This window comes from Pinus tabuliformis, chromosome 2_1 (genome assembly GCF_031772625.1).
Source record: "Pinus tabuliformis cultivar Carrire ecotype Pingquan chromosome 2_1, CPIR1, whole genome shotgun sequence".
Taxonomy (NCBI): domain Eukaryota; kingdom Viridiplantae; phylum Streptophyta; class Pinopsida; order Pinales; family Pinaceae; genus Pinus; species Pinus tabuliformis.
The window spans coordinates 451,700,641-451,719,905 of NC_142299.1; the positions used below are offsets into that span (position 1 = coordinate 451,700,641).

At 37.1% G+C, this 19,265-nt stretch overlaps 1 protein-coding gene across 2 annotated transcripts in view; it reads right to left on the reverse strand.

Annotated features, from left to right (window-relative positions):
* The window catches only part of LOC149200872 (putative chromatin-remodeling complex ATPase chain), a 53,375-nt gene that overhangs the window by 9,079 nt on the left and 25,031 nt on the right, over nt 1–19,265 (reverse strand). For both annotated transcript variants that reach the window (XM_089402808.1, XM_089402807.1), the window contains exons 5-13: nt 13,547–13,644; nt 13,208–13,387; nt 12,877–13,098; nt 12,543–12,677; nt 12,177–12,459; nt 12,025–12,098; nt 11,719–11,939; nt 11,543–11,630; nt 11,294–11,387 (exon numbers count right to left, since the gene is read on the reverse strand). In XM_089402808.1, coding sequence (XP_089258934.1) covers nt 11,294–11,387; nt 11,543–11,630; nt 11,719–11,939; nt 12,025–12,098; nt 12,177–12,459; nt 12,543–12,677; nt 12,877–13,098; nt 13,208–13,387; nt 13,547–13,644 — 1,395 coding nt within the window. The remainder of the gene's footprint in view (nt 1–11,293; nt 11,388–11,542; nt 11,631–11,718; nt 11,940–12,024; nt 12,099–12,176; nt 12,460–12,542; nt 12,678–12,876; nt 13,099–13,207; nt 13,388–13,546; nt 13,645–19,265) is intronic.

A 19,265-nucleotide genomic window follows, 5' to 3' on the forward strand; every position in this document is an offset into this window, starting at 1 on the left:
AATTATCAATTGGGGTTATCTTGGTTAGTTGGGCAAAATGGCTATTATCTTCCCCACCGAAGTTCAAATCCCCGTTGGTAACGTGATGAGTTATAATGCCTTAATAATTCTTGTTGCAATGGTTATGTGCCTAATGAATATTGGTGTATTGGCTCCAAGCCTTGCAAACACCCAAGTGAGTATACATGTGGACTAGCCTAGTAGCAACAACCTCGCTCTAGCCCTCGAGTTAAGAGGGAGGTTGATTTCTTTCCTCAAAAAGAAAATTAATATATTGATAATTAATAATTAATATATGATATTTCCCAAATCCAAGTGCCCACAAGGCCCTATGCCACTTGCATCAACGAGGAATGATGGCACCCTCAACTTGGCATCTATTGTTCCCCTCACACCACAAGTGGATTCAATGAGCATTAAATTTGGCAACCTACCTCCTCGAGGTTTACTCTCACATGCCCAAACTTTTGCTTCACTTGCCTCTTCCCAGCATATAACCCCTTGCCCCATGGATACTTTACGCTACATTCCTTTTGTCATCTTGCTCAGAGCCTGGTCCATCTGGCTCGCCAACCCGCCTCTGCGACCTCTGCACCCTTTAAGCCTCATTCACCGTCCACTGATTCTCGCTACTCTACCATGAGTCGAGAGAGAGGTAGGGGGCGTCGTGCTAGCAAAGGAAGGGGAAGATGACACCCCTCAACCACTTTTGACAACAGTGCAACAACAACAATATTCGACAATGGTATCCCTCCTTCAACTCTGAGGAGGAAGAAACTCGTCGCAATAGGCCTACACTTTGGGCACTCCACAATCTAGTAGCTCGCCAGCTCAAAGAGCGTGAGAAGGAGAAGTCATGGGCCACATGTTGGATAGCAGAACTCTCAGCTTACCACAGTCATGCATTCTCCTCTCTCAAAAGGCTTACTCGAGAGTTGGATATTGATTTCCCACTCAATATTATGTCCCCTTCCTTCCCAACTCCCTCGCCTTCCAATTCACCGCCCATGTGCTCAACCTCTCCCCCCCTTTTAATGGCCCTTGCTCGTTGACCCTCTCTTGTTCGCAAAGAATTAGAATCAGCGCCACCACTGTCCTTTGTGCATGCCCCAGTCCTCTCTTCCTCTCCTCCCTGCCCCAGTCCCAACAGCTACTACATTTTTAGGAGAATCCAAGCAAAGTGGGTAATGCAAAAAGGTCTTCCAGTATAGCTTCAATCCAGCTCCAAACATTTGACTCATCTACAAGTTCTCGTTAAATTCGTAAGTTTTCATGATTCTTACCAAGTTGGCTCATTTTGGCCTCTAGGCTCCTTCGTTTTAGCTAGTCAACAAATGGCCCAATGCCACTCAATTTACAAATTGGTCATTTTTTATTATTTTGATGACTTGTTTCAATTTGGTACTTCAAGTTTCTGCCTCTAGTTTCCCCTCCCATGGGCAAAGGATACGTTGTGTCTTAATCTTTGGTTTCCCTTCTCAAGGGTAGACTTTTCCAACGAGTGAAGGGCTTAGCCCCCCCCCCCCATGTTATCTAGACTATACACTAGTATTTTTCAATGTGAATACATGTGCTTACAAAAAAATTAATATATTATATATAATATTTTAAAATATAACTTATAATATTATATGTAAAATATATTATAATATTATTATATATAATCAAATATAATATAATATAAACTATAAACATATATGTATGTGTGTGTGCACTCATTAGAAGACTAGATTGGGTTGAGAGATAAGCCATGTTTAAATATCCCTATCATTTTGTGTGCAAATCTCAACTCCTTTGATCTTATTGCCTCGGATCTAGCATGGAAGGTGGGAAATGGTCTAAAGGTGAGATTAGGTTAGGAACCTTGGCCGATTAGGTTAGGAACCTTGGCCGAGTAGCAATCAAAGCCATTGTTTGTCTCAAGATATTATTGACCATCTCATAGACAAGTATCTCTCAGCGTGCCCACATTAATAACTCGACTCGCACTTCTATCTAGCATTAGGGATGATTATCCACTGAAGCCTTGCAAATTGATCAAGAATATCGCAAAATATGGAAGGGTTTCTTACAAGCCCTTTGTTGTAGGTCACATCAAACTCTCAGAGATGAAGATGAATTGGTCTAGACCCATTCCCCAATGAGCATATATAGTCTTAAAATGGGGTGTCTTCATCTAAATGTAGTAACTACTGAAGAGGGGGAGTAGTGGTGAAAAGGTGTATGGAAGACAAAACCCAACCAAATATCACCTTTTTATGTGGTGCTTACTTGCTAAGAAAGTTCCTAATTGGGAAAACTTGCAAAAGCGTCATAAGATTAGACTTGGTTGGTGTTCATTATGTAAATCAAATAGTGGATCCATTTGAGCATCTATTTTCCAAGTCCCTTTCTTTTGTCAGGTTTGGTATATGTGTAACAATATTCTTGGCCAAGATTGTGTGTGGCAAGGCCCTAATTTTGAGGAGAGGTGGAGATTCTAGATACAAAACAAGATAATCAAACCATTCCGAGCTCTGCCCTTGCTCACAAGATGGGGTGTTTGGTTGGCACAAAATAAATAAATATTTCAAAATAAGCCTTCTTTTCCGAAGTGAGTGGTTGCTAAAGTATTGGTCATTTTGATAGTATGCATAACTATAAAATAGTTTAATCTATAATATAAACTATAAATTATTTTTATCCATTGGACCTAAATTAACTTTAATTCATTACTTGCTTCTTTAGTCTTTAAGAATGATGCTCGATATAACTTTTTTTAACATGACACTAACATTGTAATATAGATTACAATTTGTAATTTATACCTAATCAATTATTATAAATGCAATGTAATAAACATGGAACCATCTCAACATGAGCAAAGTGAGGGGGCAAATGTCGATAAAGACACAAGATCTAGCAAAAACTCGAGGGGTGGTTCATATAAATGAAGATGTAGTGAATGCAATAATGTTCAAAATGTCTTATTATTAATTTTAGGTATGTTCTATGCTTAGAGCAATTTATTTCAATTTTCACAATTAGCTCAATATCTTTTCCAGATTAGCAATCACATCAACGTATTAGTAAATTGCAGATAGAACATAAACATAAATCTCATAAGACAAGCCAAGACAAGAGGACACAAGATGTGGCGCTAGCCAAGGAAAAACCCCAATGTGGAGAAACCCTTGATCAATTCTTCTTATATGTTCTTCAATAGTTCAACAGAGAGAGAGAGAGAGAGATAGTACATATACAACAGAAGTCAACACTTTGACTTATCTAAATAAGAGCATAGATCATCTCTAAGAAGATGATACATGAGGTAGATGAACTCAGTTGAAGACATTTTTCAACTGATTCTCCAAGGTGACTCCATCACCATGTTGCACCTATCATTGTGTTGCACCTCATCATCATGTTGCACCTCATTGTGTTGCACCATGCTGCACCCATCATCACTATGTTGCATCTCATCATGCTTCACTAATCATCACTGTACCCATCATTGTATTGTTGCACTATGTTGAGAACTATGCTACACCCAAATGTATGTTGCAATACCTCGTCATCCTGCGACTGCAAGACCTCATCATCCTAGTGCTGCAATACATTTTGGTTGCTGCAAGACCTCATTTCCCTATAGAGAGAACCTTCTTTATTTCGCTATAGAGAGCTAAGGTGACACATCAAGGAAAGGACAACTCAAGAACACTCATCAAGGGGAAGCATTTACAAAGTTGAAGCATCAAGCCTAGAAGTCTCAATTACTTCAAGGGACAAAAAGGGTCTACAATCCATCATTCATCAAGGAGGTCTACAAAGCTAAAAGTAGAGCCTTGCATAAAGGCACCTACAAAGAAGAGCAGATTGAAACAAGACCTACATCAAGCTACAAGTCTTCAAGCAAACCTAATCACCAAGCAAGTCCACTTGGAGAAGGCAACTTGAAGAACATCAAGATCCAGGGAAAACAAGTCATCAAGCCTTCAAGGAGGAAGCAAATCCATTACATCTCAAAACCTATCAAGTACATGTCCCCTTCTGAATATACATCAATGTCTTTTTGCAAGGAAAGACAATAAATTGGTAGGTACAATAACTTTCTTGCATGGGAGAAGAGGACTAATCTACTTCTCAAGGAGAATGAACTCCTAGAACATGTCAAAGGGAATATCGCTATTCCTGCTAAGGAACAGACTTAAGCCTTAGCCAAACAATAAGAATGAGACAAGAGCTCAAAGGATTTTGATAGAATCAATTAAAGACTCTCTCATTCATTAAGTCTCCAAGTTTGAGACATCAAAAAAAATTATAATCAGCTAGTAGAACTATTCTCGATATCCACAACTGGAGAAGTAATATCTCTGAGAAATGAATTATACAACATGAAGATAACAAAAGAAGGAATAGCTCCCTACTAAATGAAAATCTCTTAAATGAGAGATCAACTTCAAGAGCTTGGAGAAGTCATGTTTGACAAAAAGATGACAATTGTAGTACTCAATGCTCTACCTTAGGAATGGGGAAACTTCACATCAAGCATATATGCCAAGAAGAAAGCAACCACTCTCAATGAAATGTGGTCTCTATGCAGAACAGAGGAAACCAGACTTAAGACAAAAGATGTAGGATCAAAGAAGCAAGCATTTGCTACCATGGCCAAAATAAAAGGTAAATTTGGCAAGTTTGGTCCACGAAGAACAAACATCAAAGACATGTCCTAGATCCAATGTTTTGGATGCCAAGAATATGGACATTACAAAAGGAATTGCCCTAAGCTTAAGAAGGACAACAATAACAAAAGGAAGAGGGAAGAAGCTCACATAACTCAATAGATGAAAGAAGGAAAGAAGCAAAAGAAGGAAGATCCTCTGCATCTCTACTATGACTAGGTCAAACTCTTTACTTCTAGACTTTTTTCAAAGTTTTGAGTAAAATAGGAGCATGTAGGAATAAATTAAAATTGCATGGCTAGAAACGTCCTCTAGAATCTAGAGGCATGATATAGAGTTCTAGATACTCATGAAGATGTAGATTTAATAATGAGAATAAAAATGCATGGGCAGAAATATCTTCTAGAATATAGGAGCATGGTAGATATAGCTCAAGGTATTCATATAGAAGGAGCATACCTAGTATAGAACCTTATTCGTTATTACAAAGAAAGAAAGAAAAAAACAAAATTGTGATCATGATTAAGTATCTTAAAAGACCTCCATCATTAAAGAAAAAAAAACATTTGCAAGGCAAGGATCTTTAAGATCCTATGATGAAATCTTCAAAAAAATAGTTCATGAACCAAGGCAAATGTCTCATTGGGAATTCCATTCATGGGATTCAAGAAAAGGATGATATGCAAGCAAGCTAGATGAAGCAAGAAGGGATAGTTCTATAACATGATTAAAGTTTAGTCATGTTATCATTTGTATATTATTGAGTCATGGGATAGTTCTATAACATGATTAAGCATGAAAGAATCTCTTTCACCAAAAACATGCTTGAAGGCATGTACCACAATGTAATGAAAGTCAACAAAAGAATATGCTCAAATGAGGAGCATAAGATTGTTGACTAAGAAGCAAGAAGAAATGCTAACAAGTCCAAAAAGCAAGCAATGAAGAAATTCTCTCATAAGAAACATTAGATGGTTGACATATTCATCTAAGAAGAAGCAAATGAAGGAAGAGATTAAGCATGTGAATAACACCACGATCACCAAGAATCACTATCTGACAAAATGCTTTGAAGAGATCTCCTAAAAGAAGGCAGGACAACTCTGATAAAGGAAGAAAAGACCCTTGACACCTATGAAGGCCTTCGAGATATAAAAGGTGCAGATAATTTGGCACAAATACCATGATTTTCTGGGCAAGTTGACCAATGTTGATTACAGCAACTTTGACCAAAACATTAACCTGCGTTGACCAAGTTGACTACATTTGACTAAGTTGATTTGGAGGAGACTTTGTGCTAGTTTGACCAACATTGACTTTCTAGTTAAGGCATCTTGTTGACTGCTATTAAGAGTGTTTGGGCAAGGAAATTTTGTATGATGTACTCTTTCTCTCTACTGAACTTTTGAAGAATAATAAAAAGATTTGATCAAAGGGTTTTCCCCACATTAGGGTTTTTCCCTGGCATCTGCCAAATATTGTGTCCTCTTGTCTTGGCTTGTCTTTTGCTTATTATTTATGTTCTATCTGCAATTACTATCATGTTAATGTGATTGCTAATCTAGAAATTGATATTGGGCTAATAAGAAAATTGAAGTAAATTGCTATTAAGCATAGAACATACCATTGTTATCTAAAATTAACATGGTATCAAAGTTGAGGTGAAAACAAAGCCCAAGCAAGAGTGAGAAGAGCAATCACTGAGATTTGTTGTAAAAGGACAACATTCAATGGCCTCCTCATCTTTACTTCAAATCTAATGACAAGCTCAATGATAAGTCTGTTTATCATGCATAGAGATGTCTCTGGACTTGACTTTGAAAGAGCATGAAGTTATGGACTATGTGCAAGGAAAGATTGTTGAACCTCCTTCAAATGCACCAATTGCGGCTAAAACAAAGTACAAGAAAGGTGAATTCAAAGCTAAAAAGATCATCAAGGATTTTATTCATAAACATTTAGTTGCTTACATTTCCAATTTGGGCACATCTAAAGATGTATGACAAGGTGGTTAGCATGTTTAAAGCTAGCAATGCAAACCAAGTCCTCTTTTTCAAGAATAAGTTGAAGGACATAAAGAAGGGAAGAGGAGAAGATATCCAATCCTACTTCATGAGGATCACCAAAATCAAAAATGATCTTTTATCAATTGGAAAAGTTATTGCTGACAAAGAGCTCACTCTCATTGCCCTTGGAGGTCTCCCTCGTGAATGGGATGTGTTCAACACTACTATCCTCAACAATGACTGGATTCCAAGTTTTGATGAATTGTGACTAGATGTACTCAAGAAGAAACAAGGATGATAGAGAGAGATATGCCTTGAAATAAGAATGATCCTATTGCATTCTCCACTCATGATAAAAAGAAGAACAATGCAGGTTCAAAGAAGCAATGTCAAGGAAGACCGAGATTCAAAAATGGAAGAAATGGTAGATGCTTCATTTGTAGCAAGTTTGGCCACTATGCTAAGAGTGTCCCAATAAAAGGGATACACCTCGAGATGATGACAACAATAACTGCAACAATTTTAAGGGCAACAACAATCAAAGGAATGGCAGATTCAACAACAAAGGAAAAATAAATGTTCACGCTACTCAACATGGAAATGGTCGACCTCCCAAAAGATCTAGAAACTCCACGTATGATGAATCTAATGTTGTAGATAACAAGCAAAAAGAATTTTATCTTATATCTACTACCTCATATACTCCTGAACAAAAAGGAGTTGTTGAAACTTGAAAGGAAGAATCATTCTATTATAGAAGCCACTCGTGCCATGCTTCATGATCAAAGCCTTTTAAAGTTCTTATGGGGAGAAGTTGCCAACACTATCGTGTATGTTCAAAATAGATGCCCACATCAAACATCGGACTCCAAAACTCTCAAAAAAGGTTTCACTTGTAAGAAACCTGATGTTTCTCACTTTAGAATTTTTGGTAGCCCGTGTATTTTCATGTGCCAAAAAAAAGAGAAGCAAATTGGATGCATCTATAAAGAAAAGAACATTTATGGGCTACAGTGAAACTTCAAAGGCATATAGAATCTGTGTTTAGTCAAAGAAAAGTCGAGATAATTCATGATGTCAACTTCGATGAAGATGTTGCCATTGGGAAAATTTGGAACCTTCTTATTTCAAGGAAGGACAAAGAAGCAAATACAGGAAAACATGGAGAACCACAAGATGAGTCAATGCCCGATGATGAAGGACCAATGGATCCCATTGATCCACCTCCTCATGAGCCCTCCTCCTCAAAAAGGAGACCCTCATGGCTCAAAGACACTCTCGAAGATGCCGAGAGACGTATTGCACAAAGGGGGACATTTTATGAAAGTAAGAAGTCGAATAGGTACCAAAGGTACTTAGCTACCATGAGCACCATTGTTCAAATTGAGCCTTGCACATTCAAAGACCAAATTTGGAAGGATGCTATGAACGAAGAGTATGAATCTATTATGAAAAATGATGTTTGGGATGTGGTCCCTAGACCCAAGGAAAAATATGTTATCACCTCGAAATGGTTCTACAAGATCAAGCATGGAGTTGATGGAAGTGTTGCACAGCTCAAGGCTAGGTTTGTTGCTCTAAGCTTCTCTCAAAAGGAAGGTGTGGACTATGATGAGATATTTGCACCAATTGCCCAATATACCACTACTCGTTCTATCATTGCCCTTGCTGCCTCTCAAGGATGGAATTTACATCAAATGGATGTCAAGACAGCCTTCTTGCATGGTTCACTTAAGGAGGAAGTCTATGTAAAACAACCCAAGGGGTTCGAAGTTCTAGATTGAAAGACACATGTATGCAGGTTGAAGAAATCTCTCCATGGGTTGAAGCAAGTTCCCCGAGCTTGGTATGAGAAAATTGATAGCTATCTGATGAAGTTGGGTTTTACAATAAGTGAAGCTGATCCAAACCTTTATTTCAAGTTTGAAAATGATAAACCTCTCATCTTGGTACTTGATGTCGACAATCTCTTTCTAACAAGTGCAAACCCTCTAATTTATCAATGCAAAAGGGAGTTGGCTTCCAAATTCGAGATGAAGGACCTAGGATTGATGCACTACTTCCTAGGCTTGGAGGTCCGGCAAAAGCCAAGTGAGATTTTCCTTTCCCAAGGAAAATACATTGTGAAGATACTTGAAAGATTTGGGATGGTGGATTGTAACTCTGTGACTACTTCAAAAATTTATGAGGAAGTGTTGTTGGGCTTGATTTGGAAAATTCTTTTGAGTATCATCAACTCGTGGGGGCCCTGATGTTCTTGGTGAACTCTCGTCCGAACATATGATTTGCAATGAATACATTTGAGTCAATTTATGGTCGATCCTCATCACATAAATTGGATTGCTTCCAAAAATCTCTTGAGATATCTCCACGGCACAATCACTTATGGACTGAGATACATTGTCGCGAATTTGAGGCTTCATGGTTATCTGATGTTTACTAGGTTGGCAGTGTGGTGGATCGTAAGAGCACATCGGTATGTTGTTTCTCACTAGGTTCTGCTTCGATATCCTGGATGAGTAGGAAGCGGAAATCAATTGCTTTGAGCACTGCCAAGGCCGAATATATTGTTGCTAGTATGGCCTCTTGTGAAGTCGTTTGGTTGAGGAAGCTCTTTAGTGAGTTGTTTGAGCATGTGTTGAATACTACCCTGATCTTTTGCGACAACCAAAGTGGGATTCGTCTTTCTAAGAATCTCGTGTTCATGACTGCTCCAAGCATATTGATATTAGGTACCACTTTATCTTGAATATGGTACAACAGGGAGCAATAAGGCTCCATCACATTGAGACTGATGAATAGGTTGTTGGTATTCTTATGAAGCCCCTGGAGAAGGTCAAATTCTTAACCTTCCGTGAACGACTTGGAGTCGTAGAAAGACCCTCTTATGAGGGTCTCATTTGAGTTGAATATTGAGCTCTGAGAGCACCAAGGGGCTTGGGGTACTTCTTGGAGCTATGAGCAACCATAAGGTGAGTGGTTCACCTTCCCCTAATGGTGCATTGTGTACAATGTAAGTGGTTCACCTTCCCCTGTGATACCCCATGATGGTTGAGATATGCATAGGATGAGTGGTTCACCTTCTTCTATGGCATATGAGCAAGATGAGTGGTTCACCTTCTCCTATAAATACATCCTACCCATGCAGTCTGAGACTCACACGAAGTACCTATCATCTGGCCAATGGGTTGGGAAATGAGAATTGGGACCATAGTACTAATGGACGCATCATGTACTATTGTACTCCCTATGCTAAGATGTTTGATATTGATCTGGGATCAATGGAGACTGGCTTTGAGTCAGTGGAGAGTGGTATGATACACTCACGACCATTTTCTTCTTCATTATTTCTTCATGGTTCATCAAAGCAAAGATGTCAGAGATGGTACAAATTGTCAAACGGTTTAGCAAGTGGATTTCTCCCTAGTTGAGAGGGAGTGTTAAAATTGGCACCTTGGACCAAACTCCACCTTGGACAGCTCATATGATGGAGATGATATTTACATTGGATTCCTCTTTCCGATAGGTGCAGGATTGACCTAAAGATCATCTCATTCTGACAAGTAAAAATGGAATTATGAATTTATTTCTTCTATGGGCAAATTGTCAAGGTTGGCCAAAAGTCTAAAGTGGTCTCATAAAGCCCATCAAACGTCTCTTCACCCTCAACATTGTGTATAAATAGAAGAGGCATTTTCCTCATTTGAACACATCTCAACACATATCATTCTCTCTCTTCATCTAATTGGGACATACAAATCACAGGAAGCCTGTTCTTCTCCATGTGCAAAGGTTTGACTGGGCATTTCTGTTCTGTGTTGACCAAGTTACAGCTAGATTTGACCAGCATTGACTGGGCATTGTTTGACTTCATTTAACTGCAATTTTTGTGTGAGAATCTCTGTTTGGCCAGGCCACATATTCTGGCACAGATACCAAGGTTTTCTCAGTAGGTTGACCAGCATTGACTGCAGCAATTTTGACCATGGCATTGAACAACTTTGACTGAGAATTTCAGGACTGTTTTGGGCTGATTTGGATAGTCTTTGGAGGCCAAGTTGACTCAGTTTGACCAAGCTCATTTGGAAGAGACTTTATGCTGTTTCAACCAGCCTTGACTTTCTGGTTAGGGCATTCTATTGACTGCTGTTTGACTGGACTGTTTTGACAGTGTTTGGGCAAGGAAATTTTGTATGATGTACTCTCTCTCTGCTTAACTTTTGAAAAATAATAAGAAGATTTGATCAAAAAGTTTTCCCCACATTGGTGTTTTTCCCTGGCATACACCAAATATTGTATCCTCTTGTCTTGGCTTGTCTTCTGCGTATTATTTATGTTCTATCTGCATTTACTATCATGTTAATGTGATTGCTAATCTGGAAATTGACAGCTGTCCAGCGGTTACAACAGTATTACCAAACCAATATCTGGTGACAACAATCTAAACCAGCCACATTCCCATGACTATGATTTGAGTTATGTTGCATGTAAACAATCTACATACCAACCACAACCTCCATTTGACACCGATTAACAGCTAACCTAAGACTACTCCAAGAAACATCCACATCATTTAAATGTGAGCACAAATACTACAATAAATTAAAGATCATAAATATTACTCACTTTTTTGTTCTGCTAGACGTCCTTGTTGTATGACCAATGCATCAAGTGCAAGCTTCTTATAAGCCCTTTCAATCACCTTTTCCTCTATAGTGTACTGTAAATTTCAACAATAGTCAAAAGGAGAGTAAGAGAACAATGTGGACTAAAATCCCATCAGAGATATACTGTCACTACATTAAATAGCTTGTAATTACAGATATCACAAAAAATATGTTAGATATGTGCTAGTTTTCATGTTAAAACAGTAACCTCTGTACAAAAGCGGAAAACTTGAACTTCTTTCTTCTGTCCAATTCTATGTGCACGATCCTGGGCTTGTAGATCAACTTGTGGATTCCTGCAAACCCAAATATTCAGATTCCCAATATACCAACAATATTTTAAGCTCTGTATAGATATTAGTCTTTTCTAAATGATATCCATACCAGTCACTGTCATACAAAATGACCACATCTGCTGTGGCAAGGTTAATACCAAGGCCTCCAGCTCTGGTTGAAAGCAAGAAAATAAACTTTTCACTCCCTTCTTGATTGAAAGAATCTATGGAAGCATCACGATCCTCTCCTGAAGTATTCCCATCAATTCGACAATACTGATATCCACGGAACATACAATAATCCTCCAGAATGTCCAACAGTCTTGTCATCTGTTGCAAGCAACTAATATCTCTGACATGATCTTGGATTTTATTTTTAAAAACACTGTAACAAAACGAGAATACAATGCCTTGCCTGTGAAAAAATAAGAACTCTGGAATCACGGTCCTTCAGTTTTGGAAGCAACTTATCCAAAAGAACCATTTTGCCTGCAAAAAAATTCCTGAGTACACATTGGACAAAAGTGGAAATTAAAACTTAATCATGTATCATGAGTCAATTCTTACCCGCATTGGTGATTAGATGGTCTCCAGTGGTGTATGGTGGACCTGGCTCAGCACCCTGAAAGAGATATGGATGGTTGCAGCACTTCCTCAATTGCATGGCTATATTCAAAAGGCGCTTACGCTCTCCTCCAGCATTCACAACATCCAAGTCTTTTTGAAGCAATGCCCGGTAAAATTGCTTTTGCATTTGTGACATTCCAACTTTCAATATGGTTTCCTTTTTAGGAGGCAGACCCTTTTCAACATCTGACTTCAGTCTCCGTAGAAGAAATGGCCGAAGAACCTTCAAAAGTCAAATATATTTGCAGTTAACAGTGTACCATATACAACTCAAAACCAAGAACCAATAAGCATAACTAAGAGTACCTTATGAAGTTGTTGAACCACTTCTTGTTGGTCATTGTCAGCTGATATTTGGAACCAGTCATCAAAAGTTTCAGCAGAACTAAAAATTTCTGGAAGTAAGAAATTGAGAAGAGACCAGAGTTCGTGAAGGTTGTTCTGCAAGCATAAAAAGAAAATTCAGAACACATGGGTGATTGGCTATGACATACACTTGTATTACAAAAAAATTGAAGACGTCAAACCTTAAAACTCCTGGCATTGAACAAAAAAAGTAACTATACACAAAAACAGAAAGACATATCCCCAACTGTACTTATCATATAGGCATCATTGTGCAGTTTGGAAAGGTATTTACTTGAAGAGGTGTGCCAGTTATAAGAAGCCTGTAGTTGGTGCTGTAGATTCTCATAGTCTTTGCAAGAAGTGAATTTTCATTCTTTATTCGATGCGCTTCATCAATAATAATGTATCGCCAACTGAAACGTTTAAGTGCAGTCTTTTCTTTAATTGCCATTTCAAAACTAGTAACACATATGTCAAATTTCCCAGGAACCAGAAGGTTTTCACGTATATGAATCTGCAGATTTGTTGAACGAAAACCTTATTAGATATCAAATTATTATCATCCAACCAAATGCAACACAAAAAAAATGCATGAATATAACATTATTTCATGGAAAACATACCCTTTCATCTTGGTTCCCAAGGAACTTGACTGCCCGAAAAATAGGGCAGAAACGCCTAATCTCATTAATCCAGTTACCAAGAGTTGATTTTGGTGCCACAACCATATGAGGACCTTTGATCCCTCGAAATTCATATAAATAACCAAGTAGGGAAATTGTTTGCAAGGTTTTTCCAAGCCCCTGTGATAAAAATGAGGAATACAAACATATAGTGATTTTTACAAAAGATAAAACTCCTTGGCAAGAACAAAATACATTTAACCACAGAATACCAACTAAGATATGAAACAACAAATTTGAGAAGCAACACTAGCAAAATATGTTAAGCATATTATCTACCATTTCATCTGCAAGTATTCCATTTATGCCATTTTCATACAGCCGAATAAGCCAGTTCAATCCAGCTAGCTGGTAATCTCTCATCTTCCCTTGGATACCTGAACATCAAAAGTTGAAAAAAAAGGCATGATCACCATCCCAACTTCACCAAAGAGGAATTGAAGTCATTAACGCATAAAATAAGCAAATTATATAGTGACAATTCATTGCATGTGAAAGATCAATTACTGTAGCACAGTAGAAGCTGCTATTAAAAAGGAAACTGCCCAAAAAAATAGTAGTTCAAAACAAAAATTTCACATGTTAGTAATTGTAACTGAATGTAATTCCAAGCTGATAAGTTACAAAGGCAATTTCAGAATATCCATTTAAAAATGAAACACTCAACAGTGATCTTGAAGCTCCTACTTGCAAAATGTAAATTGAATAGAATAATGCTCACTGTATAAAACAAAATTTCTATCTATAATGTATTCTTGCTGAAATATGCAATAGAACTACTAAATACCGGTGGAACTAAGCTGAGTAGATGCACAATTTTCTGACAGTAATTAAACCACTTATAAGGACATGGATCTAATAAATCATTTCTACTCTAAGAAAGTACGAACACAAAAAGACCAATAAATAGTATCATTCATACATTACAAATAAACAACAAACAGCACACTACTTATTACTAACTAAAGGTCTAAAACATTATAAAATATCCCAACTGTAATACATCAATGACAAGAATTTTCAAAGGAATTTAGCAAGTGTAAATGAACACAAAACACTTAAATAATTTTCGAAAGTAGTTTTATATGTTCATGAGAACCACCATCAACACAATAATCCCTCAATAATTCAAATAACATCCCACCAAAGTTACCAGAAGCAACAGTTGAAAAGATGCAGGTGCTACAAATTCTCACATTTTAAATTTGGAAGTTTGCCAAATTGAGATTTTTAAAAAGTTGGAAATTAAGAAACAACTAAAATAAATCATCTTTTACATTATAATGGTAAAATAACTGCAAGGTTCACTTAGTAAAACAAATATATATTTATTAGGGTTTCAAGTAACAGTGTCAAAGCAGTTTGAGAAGAGAGAATAAACTGAATGAGATTCAATCTCAACTCAAATCATGTCACTGAATCCAGAGGGGTCCATAACTCTCCTGAAATTTTGTTCACAAGAGCAAGCACACAAGTAAAACAAAAGTTCTCCCTTGGCAAGACTAGAACAAGTACTTAGCAAGAGCAGATGAGAAGCCAAGATTACAGATGAGGTAAGGTACCTGCATACCCATGCTCTCATCTGTAAAAGGTTCAGAACTTGACCTTCTGATTAGAATCTGGATTGTCTCTGCATTGGGCTCAATTGAAATTATTCTATCTGTGATCAGAAATTTTACTAATGCAGGAAACAGACGAAATCTTCTGACAAAGCCCCTGGTATAAGGAAGATACCTTGTTTCCAAATTGGATCAACAACAGAATTGGATAAATCAAAAAACTTAGACATCAATTCAAGTATCACTCAACCCAACCAGAAAATGGAACTAGAGCCATATACATTTCACGTACCCCAGTCAGCTGGCCTGTTTATCAATTACCCCACAAACAGATTTAATATAGCAGAACACCCCACTCTGTTGTCCCCATTAGAATTACACTTTGCTCTCAACCTGTAGAATTCTAGCATGAAGAAGTTCTTCAAGGCATTCGGAATTTGGTCAGTGAATATGTGAAGAGTTGAGACCTGCAAATCTGACAAAGGAAAGACAGTAACATATGCAAGCATTTCCATTTCAATGGAATCCCCTTCAAGTGTCACTTTATTCATGAATATGGGCATGACACAACTGAAGAGAATCTGCATGAATGAAAGCAACTCCAGCAGAGACAAAAAAAGACCCTCAACAAGAAAAATCAGAAAGGAAAGAGAGAATCAAGAGAAAAGGGATAACAATACAGTAAAAAGAAAAACCATGCCAAAATAGTAACAGAAAATAAAATTCAGGTATTCAACTCAAGGATGGTGAAATGAAGGTAGAACTTCAAATGCTAAAAAAGACTACAAAAACAAATACCAATTGGGAAGATCAATTACAAGGAAAGGACCTGAAGCAATACAAGGAAAACAAGGAGAATCAAAGATTATGAGTAATGGGGTGAAAGAAACCTCATATAACACCAACAATGGGAATATGCTGCAAGAGCAAATTCACAGAATGGTGGACAAATTAGAAGCCAATTGGATGGTTAGATGAAAGCACATCCCTAGTGAACAAAAAAGATACAAATTAAGGTAAAGAAACAAAAAATAGATCAAATAACTAGGACCGTACAGATGCCTTGTTACCAAATACATCGCATGGGACCTTTGCAATGTAGTATCACTCTTATAGCAGCTTACAGAAAAGGCTGCAGGGTATGTGACATTGTTCCAAATTATATTCATCATCCACTGCACCAATGGCATTTTCAGATTTAGGCGCCATCTTTAATAAATAAAGCTTGCAAGTGGTTACCCGCATCAATGATGATTGTAAGTGGTTGACCATCATTCTAAAAAGGGGACCACAAGTAGTTAGGATTTGTTAGGGTTTTGGATCTTAAAAGACTATATATAGTCAAAAATGGGAAGGGGTGTTTGTATTGACAGGCACATGGCTTGTAAAGCATTCTCTTTCCTTAAGGAATAGTTGTATGGTGTTACCCTACCTCATGGGTTTTATATTAATAAAGAGTGAAACATTTCTATGTTATTCTAAATGCCTAAAAATCAGCTAATTGTTTGAATATTTGTGTGCCTTAGAGCCTTATCCACTACCTAAACTGTGAATTGGGTGAGAAGAAGGCAACTTGCAGCCCTTTGAGACTTAATACTTAGGTCTTCAAGACTGGGTACCTATGCAGTATGCTAGCTGTTTGAAAAAATATTTGAATGGATTCTCTAATAACTGCAATAAATTTCACGATAGTACTGCATTTTGACTTGAAAAGAACTGAGGTAGTTTATTAGATGTCAACGTGTTCAAGATTAGAATATTGGACATATTTTGTCATCTTTTCAGCAAAGAATTCACTCCATTGCAGCATAAAACACAGATCTATAAGCTAGCCATCAAACTATTTGGCAAAACAAGATAAGGTCTAGTGAATAGCAATCCTGCTATATTGTAGGAAGCATTTAGTAGAATTGTAATATGACATAGCAACGCTAACATAAGGCTGCTAGACATGGTTAACAAAACCACTCCTAAACTGCTTAACAGGAACACTCCTAAACTGCTTAACAGGAACATAAGTGAAGATCATTTCAAACTTTGTGCAACTGCCTTTATGTAATGCTGGTATGCTGATTTCTGGATCAGCATAGTAAGCTGAGAACTGTGTCTTGTGCCTGAAGATTTCTGTTTTTCATGTGCTTAAAGGAATGATCTAATAAGAGTATGTTACAGCAGCAAGTTCACACACCACTCTTTGGATAGTAATCTGAGAACTGTGCCTTGCGCCTGAAGATTTATGTTTATCGTGTGCTTAAAGGAATGATCTAAAAAGAGTATGTTACAGCAGCGAGTTAACACACCACTCTTTGGATAGTAATCTGAGATCTGTGTCTTGCACCTGAAGATTTATATTTTTCATATGCTTAAAGGAATGATCTATGATCTTAAAAGAGTATGTTACAGCAGCAAGTGAACACACCACTCTTTGGATAGTAATCTGAGATCTGTGTCTTGACCCTGAAGATTTATATTTTTCATATGCTTAACGGAATGATCTAATAAGAGTATGTTACAGCAGCAAGTTCACACACAACTCTTTGTATAGCCAACTGAATATCCAACCACATCTCAGCTGTTTGACAAAAGTTGCATATGAAAATCTTATATCTGTTTAACAGTCTTGTACTCTGATTTTTGCATTTTGATTCTGGGGTTATAACAATAACAATAAGTGATCTAACCTCTTTGCACATGGAAAAATCGTTGTTATTATGAGTTTAAAAGGAACTCCATTTTGTTTATGCATTGGTTCACAAATTGAAGCATTTATTTACAGCTAAATGCATATGCATAATGTGTTGTTTAGGGCCCCCTTTTTTAAATGATGTGAAAATTATAAACTATTGCAGCACCAATGAGTTGTGTAATTCAGGAATCTTTAAATTTATTTAAAAAGAAAAAAATCCAAGAGTTTTACTGAAAGTGATAATAGAACTGTTCAACCTTGAGCTTTACAGCATAGCCCCAGAACAATGTCATAAGCATTTGTTAAATAAGTTTGTTTGCAACACTGTAGGGTTCGTTTAAAACACAAATCTAGGCCTTGATTAACATGCTATTGAACCTCTTCATGAACAGTTTTCAGCCTATAAAATCAGAGCATCACCTCCACACACACTCAAACCAGGGATTCACCAACCAGTATTATTTTAGGGAACCTGTAGCTCATAATGCAAATGTCCCTTATAAGGAACCCCCCCCCCCAAGGTGAATTTCATTCATCTGATAAGTGTGGGAAGTAGCAGCCTAGCTTACAGTGTTTGCCCTTCTGAGTTGCCATTGATTCATCTTGAGTGTTGACCTTGCAAATCCAAAAGACAAGTCGAGTGGTTACAGAACTAAAACAGCAATTCAATTGGGTAATCGAGGTGGATTTCAATAACAACGTTTCATTATGAACAAATTAGGTGGAAACAGAATACTGCAAAGGTCTAGCCACCTGTGGAGCAACAATAATTAAAGAAAGTTTTGATAGGTTTGTGATCAGCAACACGTAGCATAAAGAGAACAAGGAGATGCATTCCTGTCCTAAGAGATGCTGCATCAAATATATTGGCCAATCAATCTTTATATGCAACAAAATTCTAAGCCAAGAAATTTCAAAAAATGGAATTCAAAATTTAGTTAACCAATTCAAAGCCATAGGATGATATGAAAGATTGATTTAAGAGTAACCAAACAATGCATCTATACACTCTAGAAACAATGTTAAACTTTGTTGGGAAGCTATAACATAACACTTTTCACATCATCTTCCAAAAGAAATTGACTGAAATACAAGGAATGATTCAATAACAATATCAGATATCATAGCTGTAAGTAGAGAAAAGACAAACTCTAAAAAAATCTAGACCTAGAGGCAAGGGAGTCTTCTGGAAGCAAAGAATGAATTGAATAAAAGCAGAAAAACAGGGATTTCACCTTTTCCCATAGACCAGCCACACAATAGATGAGTTTTAACAAGATATTATTATTAATAATAAGGGAAGAAAAGAAGCCAGAAACCCAATCCATAATGTCAAAGACTTGCTGAGAATGAAACACGTTGTTATGGATACGAAGCAATAGGATATTATAAGCTACATCCCCCAGATAGTTTCAGAGCAGAAATGTAGAAAGCTGACCAACCTGATCTTGGAAGAAAAGACCAGCCATTTTTCCTTATATGGTCAGCTTGCACAAGGAACCTGGAAGAGCCTCTATAATACAACACAGAATTGGCAATAGCTTGGAAAATAAAAAATATTCAAACAAAAAGTTAAGATGCCTTGGGAAGTTCTTAGTAAGAGAAATAAAAGAACATTCAGAGCAACCAACAAATGACTAGACCAAATTTGGTCAATTATTAAAAACTGAAGAGGTTAAAGTAATTGAAAGAGAGCAAAAGAATCATTTGATTTACCAGTTTTATAAAATTTCATACTTAAGGGTAAAATTTA